This window comes from Passer montanus, unplaced genomic scaffold (assembly GCF_014805655.1).
Source record: "Passer montanus isolate IOZ18808 unplaced genomic scaffold, ASM1480565v1 scaffold3, whole genome shotgun sequence".
Taxonomy (NCBI): Eukaryota; Metazoa; Chordata; class Aves; order Passeriformes; family Passeridae; genus Passer; species Passer montanus.
The window spans coordinates 6,075,933-6,100,484 of record NW_024367707.1 but is presented as its reverse complement, the minus strand read 5'-3'; the positions used below and the strand labels follow the sequence as shown (position 1 = coordinate 6,100,484).

The window sequence follows — 24,552 nt, the reverse complement described above, 5'->3', positions numbered from 1 at the left end:
CATTTACTATGTGGAGCAAGTACTGGACAAAAGTAAGTATTTTTAAGTCAGAAGTTTTAAAATATGTTTTGTGGGGAAAAAAAAATCCATTCATATTTTGCTCTAAACTTGAATTTAAATCCTTATGAACAGTGGGCCAAAAAATACCTGGAACACAGTGGTCTTTTTAAAGAAGTTGAATATAATTCTAGAAGCCAAGTCCAACTCTTCAATGCGTAAATTTTTCAGCAACAATGAAGGAAGTGTAATTGATCCAAGATTATTTAAATTCTGAACTGGCTGAACTCCTAGAGAGATCTGAAAAATAAACACCAGGATTATGCTTTGTTTCAGTCTCCAAATAAATAAATTATTACTTATTTTCACTTTAAAACTTCAAAATGAATACCTCATTAATTACTGTCACAAACCCACTGCTGCTTTCATTCCTCTCCCGCTACAATGCATAAATAGCACTGACAGGACTGAGAAGGATGCATCCCACTTCAGGTCTGCCTACCACTGGCTATAATCTGGCCAGTGGAAAATAATGGAAAATAATCTGGTTTTAACCATTTTCCTACAGGGACATAACACACCGCTGTGTGTTTTGTATTGATTTAGAAAAGGCGAGGAGCAAAAACACTGTGTAGCTGTAACTGTGTAGGGAGATCAACAGCATGAAAGCCTGCAAAGAATTTTTATACCCTGTAGGGAGTATGTCAGAATTCAGAAAAAGCTAAAATAGCCATTATTTATCAATACATTTTTATGTTCAGGAGGTTAAGTTTATGTTCTTAGATAAGAACATAAACACTAACTTTTTGATTGTCTGGCAAATATTACAAAAGTAAACTGGATAAGCTACAATTCAGGTACCTCAAGAGTTTAGTGATCTTATACTGTACAAAAAGAGATCTGAACTTTCACCCATTTTATGTGCTGCACATTTTATTTGCTGTGCTTACAGTCCAGGGAGCTTTGTTTAGTACAGAATCTCTCAACATTCCTGTTGCACATTAGTCCTTTACATACAAATATCATCACCTCAGAGTTCCTGGGAGATGTGAAACATTAGTAGTACTGCAGAAAGAAATTATCTGAGTATTGAAAGAATGGCTGTAATAAGAGTAACAGTATGAACACCCCAGAGTGCCCTAACAATGTGATTTAACTCATCTGTTTAGACCAGTGCACTCCAAATGTTTTTGATCATGCCTCCCCTAAAAGTTTTTGAGCATGAACCCCACTATATACCTACCCATAAGTTACATGTGTCAATTATTTCACTAATATATTATGCAAGTTATAAAACATTTTTTAAAAAATACTTTTTAAAATGTATTTTTAATTTATTATAAATATAAATAACATTTTCCTACACTGCACTGGACTGTTGTGTGCACACCCTGGTGTACTAAAACCCCACTTTGGAGATCACTGGTTTAGACAGCCACCAAAGAAATCCTGAATCAATTCCACAAAAGCTCTCCTGTTGCTCTAGTTTCAAGTAGATGATATTTATTGAAAATTTTCAGTGTTTCATTGCCAATGCCATGAAATAAAAAAATCATTCCTTAGCAAGTATCTGTATGTCAGCACTAGCATCTCCTAGTCATCTCACATTCATGCACTATATATTGCTAAGAAATAGAAAAGAACTCAAATGTTAAACATTTATATAATTTTCAGTAACACAGAAAAGTTCCAGTACTACATATGGCTTACGATACATTAAGCTATTTTCTTCTCTGAGGAGGCAGAATGTGTCAAAACTGGTCCAAAACTTTCCATCTCTCCTTGCTTAAGCCTCCAAGGCTGGTATTGTCCATTATTTTCTCTGTCAGGAGGGAGGTTTTGAATGAGATAAAGGGGATCCAACCAAACTTTCTAAGCACTTCTTTCTTGCTGAGATGCCATTAGTGACAAATGTTCTGAGCATCATTATCCAAGCAACATACATAATAGTTCTTTTCTGGAACCCTCTACAATTATTTCCTTCTAACAGATGAAGCCATCTGGCAACATTCCTTGACAAATGTCAGCACTGTCATGGTGGTTGAATAAATGATTCAGGGGGCTTGAGGCAAAGTTATTCTGCCAAGCATTTTGTCCATTCTGGTGTTCTGTACCCTGTCCAACAGCTTATTAGTTCTGCCAGTTTCTGCTAAGTCAGCTCTCTTTTACACCTATTTACACAGTTGAAAATTAAAGGAAAAAATGTGAAGGGCTTAAAAAACAGTCTGAAACTAATATGAACTAAAGATCCTGACACTGACCATAAACAAACACATATTCCTATAAATATAAAACCATAAATACTTTAAAATAAATGTTTGACAATTTGTAGGTATTGTAAGTATTTTGTAACCTGGAGATCAGCTGAGTCCTGGACAGCAAAGGACATTTCGTTGGAGCGGATTCTGTTGGTTTTGACAACTGCCAGAGCCAAGGAAGGGGAGACAAATTCAGCAGATGATGTTGATAAGTTTAGTTTTAAGCCAATATAGTCCACCAGCTTTATAATTCTGTTAAGAAAAAGTATACTTAGTATACCAAGCACATACACCCAAAATTCTCAAGTAAGTCATGGTTATGGAGCAATAATCTGAGTGTAATGCAAAATGATCACTTCCTATGGTGTCAACAAAAATACCCCCACCATTTTCCATGGCATTATATTATAGTAGAGCTGGTAACATTAGAATGATAGTCCTCCCATTTTGAATAACTACATAAAAGAACAAGAAATATTCTTCTGAATTATGATTATGAAAAAGTGAAACTTGCTGAAGCCAATTTGTCAAGGCAGTAAATACAACACTCCTGTAATTTATTGCCAAAATGACCTACCTGTTAGAAATTCGTGGTGGTAATGGCTCAGAAGCAGTGAGGATAGTGCTCACCTCACTAACCATCCTTTCTACATCTTTTGGCTCTATTTTTCCAGCTGCTAAATCATTTTCTATTTTGGACACGATTTGCTCAGCTGTGGCGATACTAATGGTGGTGTGTACAGAAGTTATATTTGTGGTAGCTGAAAGGGTTTTTCCTGTGATAAATGAAAAGTTAAACATTGTGTTCATCAAATAATGTAAGCTTGGAGAAGCAGAAAAATTAAACAGTTCTCTTGATTAAAAAATTGTATAACTACTCATAAAGGTTCTCAACAAGTCATGTAATTTCTCCCTATCAGCTACTTTGCGGACAGTGGTAATTTAAATCTCATGAAAACAAAAAGCAAGGTTTAAAACTGCCAACATCAATTTCATGGTTTATTGATTTCAAAGTTCCTCACATCAGACATTAATACATATTTAATATATTAAATAACCTATTATTTTGAATTTTTAGCCACTGAACGCCTGAATGTAGAGTAAAATCAAGATAGTGTCAGAAATTTGAAAAGAAGCTTGTATAGAATTTTCATAAGAAAATACATAGCCACTAAGAATATTTCCAGTCAATGATAATATTTTAAGGATGATCCAACATTATTGTGCAGTATTTTAAATATTAGGTTAGTTTAAAAAAAAAATCTACCTTACTCTCTGACTTAATTTTTTCAGTCCAAAAGACACTTGTTCTCATGGGAATTGAGCACTGTACCTACCTATGACAGTTACAAACAATGGTGTAGGGTGAGGCATCACTCACCATGCCCAAAGGCATTAGAGTGTATTTTAAAATACATGCACATCAAGTGAAAGTTGTCTCAGAGTTTTCACACAAAATAGAATCACAGAACCATTTAGGTTGGAACAGACCTCTAAGATCAAGTCCAGCCTTTGACTAAACATCACCTTGCAAACTAGACCACAGCACTGAGTGCCATGTCCTGTTGTTCCCTGAACATCTCCAGAGATGGTGACTCCACCACATCCCTGGGTAGCCCATTGCAATTCTTAACAGCCCTTCCAGAGAAGAAATTCTTCCTGATGTCCAACAACTTCCCTGGCACAGCTTGTGGCCATTTACTCATATCCTGTCACTGGTTGCCTGGAAGAAGATGCTGACCCCCACCTAGATGCAATCTCCTTTCAGGGAGTTGCACAGAGTGATAAGGTCAACCCTGAGACTCCTCCAGACCCTTTCCCAGCTCTGTTGCCCTTCTCTGGACTCACTCCAGCACCGCAATGTCCTTCTTGTAGTGAGGGGTCTAGAAATGGACAAGAGGTGTGAGATGTGGCCTCACCAGTGCTGAGTACGGAGGACAATCCCTGCCCAGGTCCTGGTGGTCATACTATTGCTGACAGGCCAGGATGCCACTGGCCTTCTCGGCCACCAGGGCACACCCTGGCTCATGTTCAGCCACTGTCAGCCAGCACTATCAGGTCCTTTTCCTTTGGGCAGCTTTCAGACACTACTCCCCAAGCTGGGACTGTTCCCCAGGGTTGCTGTGACACAAGTGCAGGACCCAGCACTTGGCCTTGTTGAGCCTTTCATACAGTTGGGCTCAGCACATCGATCCAGCCTGTCCAGACCTCTCTGTAGAGCCTTCTTACCTTCCAGCAGATCAACACTCCCATCCAAAGTAATTCACAATAATTATAAGGTCATGTTTCATATATATAACATTGTTTAATGAAGTTTAAGAGCAAATCCAGTATATGGCATTCAAACAAAAATATTTATGTACTTTTCATATTTACCTGGGGTCCCATGGCCATCAGCAGTAGAATGAGGACGAGAAACTGAGACAGAATGGTTGACAGGACTAGCAGTAGGGGTCAAAGATATTGTGAAAGGAGTAAGGGGAACAATAGGTACTGTACTGACATTTTTGTGACCAGATATAGGTTGGCTTGAAGCAGGGGGAATTTGTGCAACAGATTTGGTGATAGCCTCAAAGGGGGTATTTACAATTGGAAGTTTGTGAGGTTCAGAAGAAGAAAGTGAAGAATGTTTAGTGTATCCTACAGAAGGAGAAAGTATTGTAACAGTCTTGTTAAGGTGTACAGCATCAGATTTAATTGAGAAAGCAGCATTCGTGACAGATTTTGTTGGAGGTATGGGAACTGTGATGGATTTATTAGAAGTTATGGAAGAAAAAGTTGGCATGGTAGGTTGAGCAAGAGACTCAGAAGAGGAGCGTGTAGTGGTAACACTGGTGGAAGGCATAGAGTTTTCAGAAAGAGGGTTTGTAAGGGGAGATGTGGAAAGAGTTCCAGAAAAATAAATTTCTGTGAATGGTGGGATCAATGGTCTAATTGTGGGGCTTTGTTTAGCAGAAAGTATAGTGGGGGGAATAAAAGAATTAGATTTGAGGGAAGTCTTTTTAGGAGAAGGAGAATGAGGGGAAGGAACCCATATAAAATGAGGTGGCACTTGTATAGTACTGTAAAAGAAAAAAAGGTACAAAAATCCAGGTTATGTTTAACATTTTTTCTATTTTAAAGAAAACAAATTACAATAGAGGAATATATATATAAAACTTATACAGACATACTAATAATAATGTATATTTTAAAATCAATCAGATTGGATGTTTCATGCTCTAATATTTAGAATGTTCTTACATTCTCTTTTGCTGTGGTTGTTAACTAGCAAGTCCATAAACAAATACTACTACTGCCTTTGCTGCCTGCTCTGAGGGTGAGCTGTTGTTGAACACAAAACTAGATGCATCAGCAAAAAATGAGAAAAAGGGATAAGAAGGGAGGGAAGGGAAAGAGGGAGGAAAGAGGAGGGAGCTAGACTGGAAAATACCTGTCAGCTTTTTCTTGTGGAGGCCTTTCTGGCTATTACACTGAAGCATGGAAGTTGACCCTAGTAATGTATTTGGAAATTAGGAAATAAGCAAGTCAAATTTGGTATTTATACTTACTACATTCGTAATTCTTCAGCAGTCAAGGAACAGTACTTCAGTGATGAACAGCAGCACTGATCTGAGATGACAAAGAAGCATTATCCTTAAGCATAACAACTGCTAATACCATTAAGTAGAATATTTAACCATGTGCACTATGTCTTTAAACAACAGTATATACTGCATAATTTATTTTGGATCTTCTTGAATTAGTTTTGCAAAACAAATGAACCTCTTGACCAGTCAGAATATTGCCATACCCCCAGATTTTTGTTCAATGCCTGACAAGTTCAGATTTCCCTTTTTTTTTAAATTTTAAACAAACCAAAAAGCAACACAACAGCTTTTGAAACATAGACAAATGGTATGAGTCAGTACTCCATCTTGTCACAATATCACTAAGAAAGGGTGGCTACTTAAGAACCCTTTCAATTCAGATTGTCATTTCAGCAAGACATTTATGTTCTCATCTTATTTTACGCTTAATCCATTCAAAGTATGCTCTTTTAAAGAGGCTGGCAATTTTATACTGAAATTTATTTCACATACACCCCCAAAAATTAGAAGGCTGCATTTATAGGTACTTATATCGTCTGAAACAAAAAATATTTTGATTTAACAGTAACTATCTTGTCTTTTTAGCTACTTGAAGACCACAAATGTTTACATAAAATTGTGAAGAGACGGTGTTTAAAGCACAACTTACCAAGTTGACTTATTTTTGCTTTCTGTGTTAAACTGCTTATATTCTCTCTCTCAGCCAGCTTCATTATGAAATTGCAGTGTGTACTAAAAGAGAGGAAAAAAGCTTAAGATCCAAGAAACAGAGCTGCCTCATCTTTCTAATACACGAAAGTAACATCAAATGCTAAATTAAAGCACATTAGTACAAATGCTAAGTGTAAAAGCACACTATTTCTAGGCTCTGTCAGATTTGGGCATATTTTTAATGCACATAAACCACTATGCCAGGCTGATTAAAAGCATAATACATCAGTTTCTGGCACTTATTGTCCCTTCTCTCTACTATGTCAATTCTTAAATGGGGTCCTCCCTGATCAATGTTGGCCATTAAAGACTTGATAATTTTGCAAGGATAATAAAGTAATCTCTGCTGTTAGTGTAAATATGCCAGTGTTTATGAAACCTCCACCACCAGAGGAAGCCAGTATTCTCTCTCAACTTTAGAGAAAACTTCAGTGATCCATTCCAGCATGTAACTCCATCTTTACAACTATAGTTTGAGGACTTGAAGCCCTGCCTAAATTAGGAAACCTCCAGGGAATTTTTCATATTCAGCAAATGCAAACATAGAGATGAATGAAAAGGTTTCTTTCCAGCCCATAAGAATTAAAAGATTACTCTAGCAACTGCCAGTATATGATATGAAGGGGTGATCTGACTACTTTCTATTTTATTTGAGTGTTTTGGACTTTTCTTTCATCCTAATCCAGGAAGATAAAGTCCAGATTCAAGCATTTGGAGAAATGAAGTTTCATTTTGTTTTAGAATACAGCATTTCCAAAGGACAATTTAATGGTGAGTAGCAATTAAACTGAGATATCATCTACTTTTTAGGGTTTCCGAGATCACCTCTCTGGAGCAGCTTTGCCATTCTGATCATCCATGGTTTCCAGACTCTGAACTCTTTACTTCCTCAGGCTCCCCCTACCCCAAGGATGGTTGGTTTCCCAAGCTGAAGAACAGCTTGGGATGTCTGAAGCAAATCCCTCCTAAAGATTGCATTGCATTCACAAGGTCTGCAATTCTGGTGCTCCCAGTTACATGACTCAGGCAATACAGCAGAAGAGTAATAAGAAGTAATACATTTGGGTTAAACAAAACCAACAAACTCTAAAAGGTTTTTTCAAAATCACTAATGCCTGGACAATATTCAGAAATGAAGATTTCTTTGTTAACCTATACATATTTCTCCAGCCTGTTTCTTGAACTTCTGAACTTCCTAGAGAGTTTGTCTTTTTCTTCTGCTAAAGCGCCATGCATACTTCACATATTACAAGGCAATATATGAGCTTTTAAATATTTTTTCTTTAAAAATTTACAAACAAACCTCTGGTTTTCAGCACTGCATTCCATAACAGAGGACTGTAATGACAAATGAAAACAGAAAAAAAAAAGGGTTTATAAGGAGAAATCAGGAGTGATGCTTTATCAGAAGTAAGTTGGAAAAAGGTTTTCCAGAGAGTAACAACAATCAGTAATCTTACCTCACTTACTGCTTGCAAGGTTTTGTTGAACTCTGAAATGCTTTAAAATAAAGTATTACTGTTATGGAGGATTTTTAGTTATGTTTCTAAAAACAATTGCAACAATTTAATTTAAAAAATAAATTACAGAGAAAAAAATTTTCTAGTTAATCAATGATTTTTTAAAGTCAGACCAGTTGTAATACTGTAACACCACCAGCATTAAACATTTGAAGAGCTGACTTTTATTAGTCACTACACAAACTAAATTTAAACCTCTGTCATCACATTTGAACATCAACACATTTTAAATGTTATTTAAAAGAGCAGAAGATAAATCTTAATGTTGCCTTTTGTCAAGCATTACTTGGAATAGAATTCTAAATTTATACTCAAAGCCACAGAAATAGAATGAGTAAGAAATTTGGATTTCTTCTACAAACAAGATTTGTTGGCCAACCACATATTTTTAATTTTCAGGGTAAGTTTGGGAAATATTCACTCATGCAAACCTCTCCTTAAAATGACAGCGAAAGAAAAAATGAAACCAAAATAAAACCATAGCTATGACTTCAAGAATATTTATTAAAGAACATGGAGCAAGGAAGGTTCTCTTCATCATTTCCCACCAGATAAACTGAATCCTTAAATTATAACAAACATTAGTTGTGCCATTTTTTAAAAGAAACTCCAGTGGTACATAAACTAATTAAGGGCTTTCTAACAAGTATGAACTTTATGTTAAAGAGCAAGAACTTAGAACCTGTGAAATTTTTAATGTGCAGGAATAACACAAAGTCCACTCAACACATGGAAGGTCTCACTTCATCTTTTTCAAATACAAAAAATATTTAAATTCTTATTCAGAATTACTTACCTCAGTTCTTGTGAGGTATGTGCTGGAATTTCAATTAATTTTTTGACTTGATTGTGGGTGGTTATGTTATTAATCTGTTAGGAAAAAAGATCCCACAGCTAAGTACAACCAGTCATTTTTAGCCTTAAAAGAGAATTGTTCATTTCACACATTTTAATAGGCTGAAATTACAAAGACAAGAAGCACTTTTTTTCATTAATACACTGCAACAAGTATTTTACCATGACATTGTTGTCACAATTTATGGAAGGAAATTTTGATCTAGTATAGACCAAACCCCAACATCTTTGTGAAAGATAGGGGCAAAAGGACAGTAAACTCACCATGTCTTATGCTGGAAAAAGAGGAGTTTGGCTTAGTTTGCAACAAAGACAGCTTACCCCAGACACTGAATTAATTTTTTAACTCTTAAGTCCAGCAATGGGACAAGCTCCATAAATGACATAAATAATACATGACAGAATACTGAGAGTGAGAACTCAAGAACTGCAGTGAAAGACATGATAGAACTGAGGTAAATAAGAATGATCCAGTATTAGGGTCTGGGGATACACTGAGATTTATCTAAGAGCCCTTTCTATATATGTATTCTCATGCTCTTCTTGTTACCAGCATTACTGGTTATTTTTACATTTTGTGCAAACAGCAAGGGCCATGAGGAAAAAGATAATCTAATATACATGACATTGACTTCTCCTAAGAAATACTCTTCTAAAAAGCAAGAGTTTCAAGAGATGGAAACCAGTTTTACCAGAAGCTGTAGGTGTAATGTTACCATGCTAGGACAGTTGCAGCAGGCATTATCACCATTGAAACACAACAGAATGTAAAGGTGGCTTTTGCCAGGGGCATATCCCTGCCCAAACCTGGTGCTCCACATGTGTAGAGCTCTTCTCTGTGGTTACAATGCTGACTACTCTCATGCTTTCAGGAACTGGCATGTGAAATCTCAGGCTGAGGGCTGACAGGCATGTGTAGGATAAAGACACAAGGTTCTTTTTTCCTCCCCTCAGCTTCCATCTGTAACAACTAAACATTCTCCTCCTCATAGTATTACCTTGATACTGGGTCATCTATATGGTCCTTGCCATGCATGACACTGTCCTCTTAAACCTCTCTTGTGTTGTATAAATGGACACACTCATGTCACATAAGCCTATTGCAAAATTAATAACCCAGTAACCACAAGCCAAATAACATAGAATGATCATTCAAAAGCATAATTGAAAAAATGCACAAAAAAGCCAGAGAACTACTTATGAGAATCTCAACAAGAATTATTCCAGGATATAATCCAATTTTAATTATGCCCAAATAGATGCCATCTAGTGATGCCCATCTTCCAAAGGCAAGTGCCTAAATTAATCTCCAAAGGAAGATCCTGTGTGCCTAAATGTAAATCTTGAGATTTCCCCTCCTTTCAGTGGCTATGTAGAGAATACAGGTCTTTACTGTAGGAAGTAAAGACTGGTATTCTCTACAGGTATTCTCTACAGCTGCAAAGCAGCTGTTTAAAACAGAGCTGTTCCATTCACTGCAAATAGTATCATGTACTGCAAACACAGTAAGAATCATGTTACTTTTTTTAAGTGTAGACAAACAAATCCACTTCAACCTTCCTTAAAAAAAAAGTTTTAAAAGAAAAAATACTTACTATTTCTACATTTAGCGATGCATTACTTTCTTCACTCGCCCGAAGTTTTACCTTGCCCACATAGAACACTAAAACCGAAAGTAAAGAAGTTAGGGAAAATCAATGCTAAAACACAGAATGTAAAATTTCTTGAGAATTGCAAAACTTACTGTCTTGTGTTTTGATACAAGGGAAATAAGAACACTTGCACTAGCTTATCTATTTTTGCAATTGTCTTCCATCTTTTCACCTCTTTCAACAAATGAACTGGTCTAACAGCTTAATTATGTTCTATATATTTAATTTTGATGGCCGTCCCTAAATTCCTTCCAGCTAATCTTTTCCCAAAACAGAAAAACTGCACTTCACATTACTATAAATAGAACTCCTTAGCTTACTTGTTTCTTGGGTTCTTTTCACAATTCTTATCTGCAATTGTGTGCCTTTGATGAGAAACCAAATATCAAAAGTACAAGAGTCTAAACACTTCTTAACCTCCCCACCTTTAATATTTTTTGAATTCATATAAAATCTCTCTAAATTTACAAGGAAATTTATTACAGAACTAGCTTTTACATGGCAGCTAAACATTACTCAGAGTATAAAATAGTTGGATAATATTTTATGTAAAAAAAGGGAAAAGAAAACCACTAACCTGAATAATTACAGGCACGTGTTATGTTGCATACAATGGTTTCTCCTGCTGTAGATTTGTTGGGGAAAAAAAAACCAAACAAAAAAAGTTAAACCTAAATCCAATATAGTCACACATATGTACAATCATTCCAGTATCTGATATGTTGTCTAGGTTTCACCTGTCTACAGCACTTACCATGACATTTTCCAAGACTTAGTATTCAGAAATATGCTGCCTTTGATTAATTAATGTTGAATAATTTTCTGCAACAGTTTTGTCAGAAGACTTACATGCAAGGGGTTGCAGTTTTAATTTTCTTTTTTAAAAAATTTAAATAGAAACAGAAACCAGTGTATAATTGATAAGCTCTTTAATTATCACAGAATTCAATCACTAGGCAGCATACTATCTGCTTCTGAGAATCCTACAATGGCTCCATATGATAGCATGAAGCTAAAACTGTTCTACCTGATGGAATTCAAGCTACGATGACAGCAACCATGTACACTCTTATCTAGTAAAACATGGCTCAATTTTGCAGCTTTTGGCTGCTCCATATATTTGTATTTTTAATACAACCTACACTGCTGAGAAATAACACTGATCCTAAATTAGGGTATTGTAAACAGATGGTTCTGTTGTATAATTACAAAATAAAGCACTGGAACAATATTTGCATCCAAGACAAAAGTCCTACACTTGTTCATGAAAACAACTTGCCTTATTTAAGCAGATGGATTGGACTCTATTAACAGAAAAAAAAACCAAATTCTAATTTTTCTGCTGTTATCATTAGTTAGTACCAAGCGAGAAGGGAATTTTTTTCACCTTCCCTGTTTGACTGTAAAAGTTTGTTGCTCTATTAATTTTATCACCATCAATAAATAAGCCACCAGAGGTTACAGACTGTAAGCTGGTGGAAATATTCAAATTATTAAAAAAAAATTCTGACAGCAGTTTGGAATCAAATAAATTTGATGCTTGGACTTGATTATTTTAGAAGTATTTTCCAACCTTAACAATTCTATGACACTAAATTTGCCTTCCCTTTGGTTGGCATTGTAATAGTTACAAATCTTGTATACTGCTTTTTTTAAACAATCCTTAAAAAATGCTCATAAATAACTGATAAACAATAATCAAATGTCAATATAACAATAAATTGTCAAAGTTATTTGCTACATGGAAAACACAATAAAAATCCAACACAAAATCCAAAAATGCCACAAAGGATTAACATCAGCTCCTTTTTCCACACAGGGCACCCATTTTTGTGCTCTCTAGTCTTAAGATCTCTGCATGCCACCAAAATGCACAAAAATAGATTAGCAGTGTGAAGAATAAAAGACTGATAAAAGATCACTAGGACTTCCAGTCCCCTGAAAGCATCAGATAACACAGCTGCAATGTTTCTGCAGGTCATGTTCATACAGTCAAATTATTCTTGCCATTAAGGCTCCAAGCCAATTCTTCTTCCACTTGCACCAACTCAGAGCAAATCCATTGTAATGGGGCTACTGAGCTTTTATGTGGATAATTAAAAAATAAAATTCCTGGTCCTACTGGGCCTGCCCTGAGGTCAAATACAATGACTGTGTTCAGTTTGCTTCAATCTGCTAAAATGCATGAAGATTTCTGAGATTGTGGTTCTTCCATTTTTGTGGTAAATATAAGAACCTACTGTTCTGACTTACAAAATAACCGAACTTCTTTATGCAGCCATCTAGAGAAACATTGCAGAATTAGTTCTTCTACCAGACTGGACATTAATGTGAAGTAAGGCAGACAGTTAACAGGACACACCACAATACCAAGTAAAAGCCATACTAAAACACATTTGGGAGCAAACTTCCTGAATTCACACATACTTAAAATTTGAGATGCACAAAAATGTTATCAGTGGTGATAGATAAATCCTACCTGGTGTGATGGTGGAGTAATAATCTGTTGTTGTAAGGGCTTCTGTTATGAAAAAAAAAAACAAAAACAAAATAAAACAAAAAACCAACAACAAAAAGAAAGTCAAAACTTTTCACATTTTAACTTAAAAAAACCCAGGCAATACATGTTTTTGTTAAAAAACACCATGCAAATTCTCATTTCTATTTCAGACTCTGTCTTTCCAGGAAAAGTGCAAACACCTGACATTTTTTAAGAAAATGAAGTTACTTTCAGTGTGGGAAATGCAAAAGCAGCAAGTGGAGTAAGGCCCATCCAATTAAGTGTTTGTATCCTCATCTGAGCCAGCGATTCCTGGCACCCAGCTGTTCAGAGTAGAAAGTGGTGCTTTTAAGGTGATTCCTATTTATCCTGTTCTACATGGGCACTTCAGTATAGGAGGAATCCTGTCCTAAAAATGTGTTTTTGAATCAACAGTCAAGAACAGCAGGATGTCCAGGTCCTATAGAGGCATGGAGGAATCCATACTGATATGGAATGAAACTACTCCTTGTTTTGAAATGGGAAAACCAGGAAAGGAAGGGGTAACAAGTTCTTCTGATTGAGTCTTTTCTGATCCTATTTGACAACTCCTTGCAAGTACCTATATAAGTATCTTCAAAGAATGGGGTGTGCATTTTAGTTCTGTAAAATAGCTTAAACAGTATCAGAAAGCATAGAAAACATTCTATATACAAAACCCCCTATATACTTGCTAAAAATATATCTTCCCTCTTTGGGTTTTGGTAAGCAAAAAAAACCCTTTCTTTTCTTTTCTTTCTTTCTTTTCTTTTTGAAAGAAAAAGAAAGGTTTACAGCTCAGTTAAGTGTACCCCAGAGCCCTAATCATGCACACTTAAAGTACTGATTGCAGATAAATACAAATTTTAAAAGCATGAAATAAAATAATTTGGAATAAACAAATTCCAGTTACTAAAAATAGCAGGAACAAAAAAAGCAACAAACATGAATGCAACTAACATCTGCCTTGAAACCTTATTCTCTTCATGCAAATTCTCACCTGTACTTTGTGTAGTCTCCTCTGAAGACATATCTGAAATAGAAAAATTCATAACAGTAAAAGCTATAAAAATAAAATTAAACAAGAAAAGCTCAAAATTCTAAATCCAGCAAAGTCTACATAAGACAAACATTAATAACATCTTGCCTGAAGAATTAATAGGATAGATGATAAAAGTAACAATAGAGAATTCTACGGAAAAAACCTAAAAAAATTAAAAATCATCTTAAGAAAGATTCTACTTCTATGAATTTTTGAGAAAAAAGATCAAGCCTACAAGATTTTGAACAGAAACTGAATATTATTTATCTGAATTTCATTTTAAGAACAACTGCAAAGCTTGTTAGGAGTGTTCACATTATTTCAATACTAATAATTGAAATAATGTTCACATTATTTCAAAAATCTGGGTATCTGAATACAACCAGCTGGGAATCAAATTTTCCTCAAATAAGTCCCTTTTACTGGTTTCATTCTTTCAGAAGATGCAGACGCATTTTTGCATATCCAACTGAAATAACTGCTGAACCCCAAGTACCTTTTCCCGCATGAACTCACAACGTTCATAAGCAGTGATGACTCACTGGGTTTGGCAAACAGTCTCTCCAAAAAAGCTGGTTTTGTCAATAATCATAGATAAATAAAATAAAGTAATGGTGTAAAGTGTTTTTCAGCTACATCAAAAGGAAAAGAAATTAAGACAATAGATGAAAATTTAAAGGGCTGTGCTTAGTAAGAATATTTTAGGTGCCAGCACAGAAATATAAAGTGGTTAGAAGACCACTTTATATCACTTCAATATGACAACTTAATTATTTTTTTTAAATGGACCAGAGCAGATCCACAACAGAAGAAATTTTCTGAGGCAACTAACAAGTAGTCAAAATATGAGCAGAGGGAAAGCTAAGTGCTGGTTTCACTTGTATTACTTGGCCTACTACATACTACACAAATATTGAATGTGATGCAGTTTTAAAGACAAACCATTCCCAAAGAGAGACTGTATCTGTAAAATAACAAGATCATGTGTGTTTGCATCTGCATTATTTCTTTTATCCAGAGCACTCACCCTATGTCAGTATACATTAAGCAAGAAAGCAACTGGCTTTCACACAGGTTATTTCTGTGTGTCTCATTCTTAATTTTTTTAAATGCTTTCATAGATGATGCTTATCACCTCTGGTTCCAGAGGTTGTTAGAGCCTCTTTTGTGTGTGTAGTGTAATAAACTGCATGAAATGCCATCTGCTAGCGTGAGAGGAGATGTAAAGGAGCTCTCACTACAGTCTTCATCCCCTGCCATCTCTGCAAACTCTTCACTGTTTCATTCTGCATTCATTACAATGTAGAATGAAACAAGTAATTTGAAATTAAAATATTTTAGTTTTGGAACTCTATTACATTACAACCTTTCTGCACTACCTCAGATAAAAGCAGATTTACCTAAGAGAAAATAACAAAAATTGAAAAAAATCTGTAAAGTCCTGATTTTCTTACCAAACACTGTTGTTGCAGCTGATTCTTCAGAATCTGTGAATTTTATTTCAGATTAAAGGAAAAAAAGACCATTATGAAGTTTCAGTTTCAGACACATACATTATCATCCTCAGCAGGCTTTTCTTATATTATCAAAAGTTTACTGCATTCACCAGAAGAGGGCAACACCTGCTCTTTCAGACCAACACTTCCTGGTTGTCAAAAAAGGTAGATGTAACAAACTCTTGTTAAAAAAAAAGTCATAATTTTTATGCACTCAGAATTCAATGCAAGACAATTTTTTTTTCTGGAACTACTGGACATTTTGATTTGTATAATGCTGCAAAACCACAACTGTATAATGCTAAAGACCCAAGACATGTGCCACACCAACCCAAAAGCTACATGCTTATCCTGAGTGTCTTGCTAATACTGGGAATGGGAATCAAGCATACACAGCAAGGTGGCTCTAGCTGGGTATGAAGAACTATTCTCAGACTTTTCATAATAACAGTGAGATTTGCTACTTAAAATTTATCCCATCAATATGTACTTTCTTTTCTATACTGCAAAAAGCAGTGATTAAAAAAAAACAAACCTAATTAATTTCAAGATTGAACCTCTGGTTTTAACAGGAACCAGACAACTATTTACATAGCAAACACTAGCTATCAGATTTTTATATTGTTACAGTCAGTATTTTGATCAGAAAGAAATTAGGAAGTTTGATATCTTGTTCACATAGCAACTTTAAAGTTGGCTCTTTCAGTCACTGGGTGGTTTTTGATACTGTCAGAGACAAGTCAAGTTACAGGTCACAGTTATCACGGAAATATAATCTAAAGAGCAGCTGGATGCAAACATGAAGCATTATTTAAAAAATATACTCAAGGTGTTTCAACATCTCTCAAAGTCCAAAAGTCATCCTATAATGTTAGTTACAATACACTAATTTTACTGTAAAGCCTTTTCTACTGCTGAAGAAGACTTAAATCAGAGATATCAAAAGTCCCTGAAGAAAAGCAGATTTTTTTAAACTAAAAATAGTAAACAAGGATTTTATGAAATACTAAACACTCGTGAATTCCTTGCTCCAGTAAAACTATTTGCTTGCCTTACTGAAAACTAGCAATATCCTTCTTTCCAAAGGAAAAATGTGAATACAATTTCTGTAGTGAAGGGAGAATCAGAATCATCTCAGTGGCTTTATTCTTATTTTCTCTGGAAAATTACTTATGCTGTTTGCACCACAAAATTAGCTAATAAGACACAAGGATGATACAGAAAATTAATTTGCTAATGTTTGCATATGCTTAACTATCTCCAAAAATTAAAAAGTATCATCATCAGCAATCTTACTATACACTTTCTTTAAATAGAAGAACAATGGGGCAAAATTCCACAGAACCCAAACATACCTGTTATTTTTCTGCTAGGCAGTGTAGCAGTAGTTTCAACTGCAAAAGAAGAAGATTTTTTTAGGAGCAGAAGATTTTATATATTTGTACACACACACATATACACACTTTTTAAAACACAACCATTTTAGATGTGGTACTCACCTCACTTCAAAATGGTTTGCAAGACTACTTTGCATCTATTGAGAAATATGTGTCAAGACTTTTTGAAAGCTGGAAGTTGAACTTTTTTGAGTTCAGTTTTTTCCTCAGTTCAACTTTTTATACTTATGGAAGATACAGATTAGGCCATGAGCTTTGCCACCTCTCTTCCACTTCCAGTGTCTTCAGAAATCTATTCAGCACATTTGCTTGAGTGAAGATGAAGAGGACCAAAATAGCATCAACTAAAAATATAACACGTAACATCATGATGTGCATGCACATCATATAAATACTCATGTGTCCAAGAGCTGCACCACCAAAGAACACCTGAACATCTAAACAGTGAAAGATCAGGCTGCCAGAAAGGAAGCAGCTCAGGGGGATGTGGGCTGGGATGAAAAGCTGAGCTATTTCCAGCTCAATGGGCCCACAAAACATATCTCTAGGGACACCCAGGGAGAGATGCAACACGCAGATGGACTCTTGATCAAGGGATGGATCTGACGTGATCATGAATGTGAAACATACATCATCAAGTGAGCCAAGTGACTAAAGCCTCCCTGGACTAAAGGTGGTGGTTCAGCCATAAATGAGGAGGCCCAGCAGATCAATTAAATCATCCACTGCAGGGAACCTGTCACCAAGGCAAGTGATATGTGCATGCTGTGGTGGAGGAAAAGTGGCAGACAGCTCCAAATGTTCTCTGCAGCCTGTCACCACTCAAAACACCATCCTGGGCCTCGAAAAAGAAGCAGCAACACAGCATCACCTATACTTAGCACTGTTACCTATTTCAGCACCTTTAATAGGTGAGACCCCGTCTGGGCAAGGAGGAAGAAAAACTCTTCTCACGTCACTGAAACTGGTGGGACACTAAGCATAGCAGGCTTCAAGCCCAACAGTAGCAGAAGAAGAGAGAGATTCTCTCCAAATTACAGGAGTAGGTGGGACAGGTAATGCCTTGATATCTGGCCAGTCCACCACTACCATGTCACACTGGTGGGCACTAAACTGTGCCACATGCAATGGGCACTCGGATCCTTGGAGTCGTCATTGCTGTCCAGGTTGCTGTAGATTACCTCCACCACGACTAATGCCCTCAGACACTGACACCTTCCTTCTTCCACCAGTGGTGGTCCACTTGCACCTGTTGCCTGCACAACCATCCTCAAACTCTGAATCCAGCCATCCTGTGGAACCTCCAGTAACCAATCACTTGGAGGTGACACACATGAAAGTGTCCTGAAGGAACAAATTCCTAGGGAGCAAGGTATGCAGGGGAATTTGGGCAGGTGCCTAGAGCAGTATTCACCTCTGATGGCATGGGAGGTGAATGGCATGGCACTCAAACAGCCAAGGAATCCTGGTGAGAAGGAAGACCACTGGCAGGAAGGATGGCTTGCTTACACCAAAGACAGAGACTTTTGGTAGTGTTGGGTCCTGACATACACCTACCTGTGTCCCACACCCTGGAAGGGGCAATAGGATCTCTGGATCTAAGGAAAAACAAATGGATGCTGCAGCTGAATCAGAGACACAACCCTAACCATAACAGTCAAGGGGGAGCTATAGAAGTGGAGGTTGACCCAGTTAGGGAAGAGGAAGAAGATCCTCTGGAGGTGATGTAGGAAGACAACTCAGAAGAGGCAGCCTGCTCTGCAGCAGGACAGCCATAAGAACAGGAGAAGAAAATTACAGAAATCATAAATGAGACAGAAATTAACCAGTCCCTATTCCTGAGCAAGGTGTGAGATGCACAAAGATGACAGCTGCCAGCCAGGTAAGCAGGTTGCTGCCTGGATACCCCAATGCTGGAATACTGGGACCAATGATCTGAAGTCAGAGACAATATGAGAGCTAGACATGATGAAAAAAGCCAGCTCATTTTTGCTGAATGTCACACAGTGCGTGAAGCTAAATGCAACTCTGAAATATGGCAGGATGAATACATGGCAATTGAAATAATTGCACTACAATCCTTCAGGAGTTTTCCGTGAAACTGTTAATTTACATTTAATAAATTTTAGTTAATTTACATCCTGGGTAGAAATTTTCTTATGCAGAAGAAAGAGACACAGAATCAAAATTCTTAGTAAAACAATGCATACCAATCAAGTTAAAACATAAGTAAAAATGCACACCTTTATCCATATCAGCCTACTGAATTTAAACTCTTTCAGTAAAGAAAAAACAAAGTTTCATTGAATCTCTTTTGAGACAACGAGGATTCTGCTTACAGAAAAGTAAAATTGCTCTTTTTGACAACTAAAACTGTGTGAACTTGATAGATCATGAAAATATGGATATAACCCTAATTTTTATAGTAATTTTTCAGGAAAATCAGGACTTGTCATTATATAGTAAGTCCAGATAAAATACATATTCACATATTCATGTAAGGTAAGTGTTCTAGAGCTCTTATGTACAAGTGCTGTTACTTTATCATTGTAAAGTGATTAAAAATTACAGATTCTATAAAATTATATTCTTTGCACCTACTGTAGACTTAGCGAAGACCCTTAATACAACACAAAGACAATACCAAGTTTAATATGCAGAACTGAAGCAGTAGTCAGATAAAACTATTCTGTATTGTTCAAACAGTACATACTTTTATCAGGTAGAATGGGGTGAATAAAGATAATTGACTGAACTTCTGGTTAGAGAAGGAAGCATTCTTCCACAGGTGGGCAATCTGACTTTCCTACCACAGAAAGTAAATTCTACCTCCAAAAGTACCTGTTACTAATCCTGTCTTAATCAGTGAAAAAGCCCTTATCTCCAAAAAAAAGCTCTGGAGGAAATTAAATTCTCAAAAGGAACCCATGTGAATACAGAGCAAACACCACCACACTGTTTTTTCTGCCCATTTGAAAAATAGAATCTTTACATGGAATCTAACTTTAAGATCTTTCTCACAAAGTCTTTTGGAATCAGTGGAGACAGTCTTGCTATATACAAGGTGTCTTTTGCATCCTCCATATCCCTTCAACCACCTTGTGAATTTTTGAGAATACAAGTGCTACCCTGAGGTAGATACAAAAATTGTTCATGAACATATTTAGTTTTGCAGGTGAGTAAAAAGACAGTGCACTGCAAAAATGCCAAATGCTTTTAATAGCACGTCTAGCAGCACAGGGAGTAAAATAAGCTAAACACAGCCACGAACATGGAGCTGGCAAATGCAGCAGCTGCTGATGGCATGCATAATCTGAAGCACTTTTTTTATGGACACCAGTCTAACCATGACTTCTTTTTCAGCACAATATTCATAAGCCAACAGTTGCCAGAAATTATCCATGAGTATGAGACTTGTCAAGGCTTGAGTACGGACTTATCAAGGTCCAGCTATAAGTTCATTAACCAAGTCTTTAATCAGAATCACCTTTGCATAAAGAAAGGAGGAAAGACTCATATATAATTTATTTGTTAATCTTCCTCCTTTGTTGTGTTTAAGAACAAGAAAAGGAAGTGAATGGATTTCTTTGGAGAAGGATCAGAGTTCAATCCAAAATATCCCTAAAGTTGGCATGTAAAAATGAAACTAAACCAACTCAAGATGTGTTAGTTACAAGCTAACAGAAAATTTATTGCCCTTAGGTTGTTTACTATTGATAAGAGCATGAAAATCCTTACATACGTGAAACTTCCATTTATTTGCTTTATGAATTTTATTTGCAACACTGTTAGTTTAGGATCACCAAATCAATATAACTAACATATCCTGTTCCAAAACAAAGGATTACACATTGTAATAATACTTTGCTACATTTTCTCTAATGGAAAACACTCTTAAAGATTCAAACAGTAATTAGATAGGCAGTGCTATTCCTTGCTTTTGTTGCAAGGTAGATAGAATAGGCCCCCACAAGAACTGTTTGGTTTCTTTTCTGAGGGAAAAGGCAACTTGATTAAATGCGATAAGCACCAGTTTCTGTTGCTAACATGCATGATTAGAAACAAAAGCAGCAAGTCCCTTACTGTCTTCATATCACTTTGAACTGTTCTGACACAAATAGTCATGACCTGGGAATCCCATCTGTGTTCCACAGGTATGGAACTGGTTTAGCAGCTCTCACCACAGCTGCAAACATTGTGATAACCTTCATTTCCCAATGGCTTTGTCTGACAATGGGAGCCAGGGTAACTTCAGCAGCTCCAGAGTGGCACCTATTAACAGTACTCACGGCGAGGCGTGCAAGCTGATGTAGCTCTGAGAGACACCAGTACCTGGCCCTGTCTGAAAAAACAGCCCTGTGCTTACAGCATTCCTTAGCATGACAGCTTTTAATTCTCAGGCTACTTTTAGGATCTTTTAGGATGGGATGGTCTCCACATATCCTGCTGAAGCTGTTCCACCAAGCAAAGCAGAATTGACAAATTAATTCAGTGAAAGGGAAAGAAAGGCAGAAGGAGGTTTTGTAACACAGTAACCAAGATGGGACAGATGGTTCTGGTGCCTACAGCAAAAGCACTGTCACTCAAAGTGTATAATTTGTTCAGTAGCTCAGGCACAGGACACAGCCCTTAAAGCATGAAAGGTGTACAGCATTCTGTATCTGTGTATCTCCAAGTGTGATAATGAAAAAAGATCCTTTTCTTCTCCCTACCTTCAATCTAACTTATGAGCAGTACACCCTTTCTTAAATTTTTTAGAAATGCAACACCATTTCTGATTCACCTGTCTTTGGGCAATGCAGTCGGTGAGAAGCAGTTCAGTTTTTCCAGGGTGGAGAAGTGAGAAGCAGCTGGAACCTGGCTGCTGACAACAATTTAGTGCAAGAACAACATTACTGGCAGCAGTTTCTTGTCCCCCTGTCTCAGGGGAACAGTGCTGCTGCTGATTAATGCTCTTTTACCTAACACTTCATGATCTCCTTCACACCTTTGCAGAAAGCATCCTTTGAGCAAGCCTGAGATGGGGCAAGCAACTATTGGGCTTTCCTCAGAGGAGAAAGAGTCTGAAATTTAGTGAGCTCAAGTCTCCCCGTTGGACAGTCCCCCTGCCCAGCCTGGGCCATAGGTGAGGAGGGGCAGAATTCCTTAGAGGAGAAAGGGTCTGAAATTTAGTGAGCTCAAGTCTCCCCTGGCCAGCCTGTGCCATAAGTGAGGAGGGGCAGAGTGAAAGGTGGTGCCAGCTGGCCTCTGTCTCAGGAAACACGGGAGAGAATGCAAGGCAGCTGCTTCCTCGTCAGCTCCAGACACCAAACAGACACTGAACACTGAGGAGTAGCAACTGAGGAGCAGCAACAGCCCACTGCCAATCCATAGAAGAACAAGAGCATTCCTGGCACATAAACATACATTCCTGGACTTATATGTGTAGGGCCTAGAGGAGAGATTTATGGAATTAAGTGACTAAAATTTTACTTATATTAATTGAAAAGCATGCAAAAAATGACAACAGTTTGTATTAGTACCCAGGCCACTTTGTTCAAAGTACAGGTAGTCTTGACTATGTTCAGCTCTCACAAACACATAACAGCAAATGGAAGAATCCCAAGGGACACCTTGGTGGCTACATAATTTGGTCTCTTGAAGCCTAGTACTTGGCTGTCACCACAGAATGACATGAGACAATCATGACTGTATATTCCTGCTAAGATCAGTTTTGACTTACACATAAAAATAAAAATACAAGGACGTATATAAAAATTAGATTTTCTAAATATGAAATTACAGCACACTTACTGTGCCAAAAGTTTTTTCACCAAAAATTCAACTGAGTAAGTCAGGAGAACTGATTTGCATGAAGAATTCCCACCAGAAAGGCCAAAGCCAATCTTTTAATTCCAAATAGATATCTAGTATCACTTCCTGGGTTGTGCAATTACAAGCATTTAAGACTTAAAATGTCAATTCCACATTGCAATTTTTAAGTCTGTACAGGTCCTCTGCTAAATATTTTTACGGGCAATAGTTAACCTGTTTGTTACAGCAGTTACCAGAATTGTGCAGCAACCACTGCATTCCATTTGCATTCAGAGAAATGAAGATGCCCAGGACTTGTAAAATGCATTTTACAAGACTTGTTCATGAACAAAACTGAGTAGCTTAAACAGCAAAATTTCAAAATGGTGCTGTTCTAAAACCTAATTATTTGCAGAAACAGGCACTGGAAATATGACATTCCATTCTCCTATTCAAATTAAATCCATATTTTCCATTAAGAGATTGGGTCCCTTTAACAATTAAAAACCTTACAGCTGAATAAATGTTCTGCCAAATGAACCATTCTGTCACACAAAGTATTAATAACAGTAACACATAAAAATCCTTCACAAGTTTACAGTTGTTAGTTAGTTGCACACTGGAAACATTAACCTATTTTGACTTTCTATGTAAGGTAGATTTTGAGGCACATTGTATATAAGTTCATAGGATAAAATTTAAGTGCAATCTTAGTTTTATGTTTTGGTGTCCCTCATGACACCTTGTATCTGCTCTGATGGCCTGTGGTGGCACCATGGAAGAAAGGATGAATTATCACTGGCCCCTAGACAAAAACAAAAGCCAGAAGTTGTTCACATCGGGCTCGGTCACTTGGGCTAGTTCATTTTAGTAACTTTAACAGAAAATTTAGGCTCAGTATTTTTAACTCAGCTTTGATGTTTCACTACTTGTAAGAAATCTGTTTGTGGAAAGCTGTACATTAGATACTGAGGTGAATGAAATTACCACTTCTCTGGAAGGCTGATTTCCAAAAAGCCACTTTGTTTGGAATCACAGGAGAGGGAGGGAACGAGAGCTAAGAAAGGCAACGTCAAACATATTCTGTTAATAGGTACAAAGTAAAGAGGCACATGACTCATCAAAAAGGCATTCCAGAGTTAGGTATTTTTCCCCATCACATTTCCTTCAAGATCTTCTAGAGGTTTCTTTAGTATTCTATCCTTACAGTTCTTGGGGGGGAAAAAAATTTGCTTTTTCATCATCTGCATTCATGATTCACTCAGTAAACATGATAATACAGCCAAAGGTTTGGTACCCAACAGACTGGGATGCAGACTGCATGAGTGGATGCAGGACAGCTGCATTTCCATTTCTTCTCTGAGGATGTAAAGTGTTAAGACTCCACCCTCCCTTCCAGGAAAGGTGATCCTGTCTTCAGATGGGCACACAATGGGAAATCTTTAAACGGGATTACATGAGCCTAATACCTACCTAATACCACATCTGCAAACTAGAACAAAAGCCCAAACTGAAGTTTTTCTCTTCCTTAAGAATGCAGAGGCAAAATAGTCACACTGGGTCACTTCCCATTTCTCCTATCAGCGTTAAATTGCTCTGTACCCAGAAGTGTGGAAACCCCCTCCAGCAACACCAGTAGCAGGCTCAGCAATATTGAAAGTCAAAAAGGGTATGTGAAAAAGAGAAGGCAGCATCTTAATCTTGAAGTTTGGACAGTTTAGAG

At 36.9% G+C, this 24,552-nt stretch overlaps 1 protein-coding gene across 2 annotated transcripts in view; it reads right to left on the bottom strand.

The window, feature by feature from the left end:
* Nucleotides 1–24,552, bottom strand: part of ADGRG2 (adhesion G protein-coupled receptor G2) — a 57,885-nt gene that overhangs the window by 10,762 nt on the left and 22,571 nt on the right. The window contains exons 4-18 of one of the 2 annotated variants that reach the window (XM_039714495.1): nucleotides 16,995–17,033; nucleotides 15,598–15,630; nucleotides 14,102–14,164; nucleotides 13,063–13,104; nucleotides 11,161–11,208; nucleotides 10,527–10,594; nucleotides 8,873–8,946; nucleotides 8,017–8,056; nucleotides 7,860–7,894; nucleotides 6,495–6,577; nucleotides 5,807–5,867; nucleotides 4,632–5,317; nucleotides 2,833–3,031; nucleotides 2,351–2,507; nucleotides 148–297 (exon numbers count right to left, since the gene is read on the bottom strand). In XM_039714495.1, the coding sequence (XP_039570429.1) occupies nucleotides 148–297; nucleotides 2,351–2,507; nucleotides 2,833–3,031; nucleotides 4,632–5,317; nucleotides 5,807–5,867; nucleotides 6,495–6,577; nucleotides 7,860–7,894; nucleotides 8,017–8,056; nucleotides 8,873–8,946; nucleotides 10,527–10,594; nucleotides 11,161–11,208; nucleotides 13,063–13,104; nucleotides 14,102–14,164; nucleotides 15,598–15,630; nucleotides 16,995–17,033 (1,778 nt within the window). The remainder of the gene's footprint in view (nucleotides 1–147; nucleotides 298–2,350; nucleotides 2,508–2,832; nucleotides 3,032–4,631; nucleotides 5,318–5,806; nucleotides 5,868–6,494; nucleotides 6,578–7,859; nucleotides 7,895–8,016; nucleotides 8,057–8,872; nucleotides 8,947–10,526; nucleotides 10,595–11,160; nucleotides 11,209–13,062; nucleotides 13,105–14,101; nucleotides 14,165–15,597; nucleotides 15,631–16,994; nucleotides 17,034–24,552) is intronic. The other variant, XM_039714496.1, reaches the window with a different exon arrangement.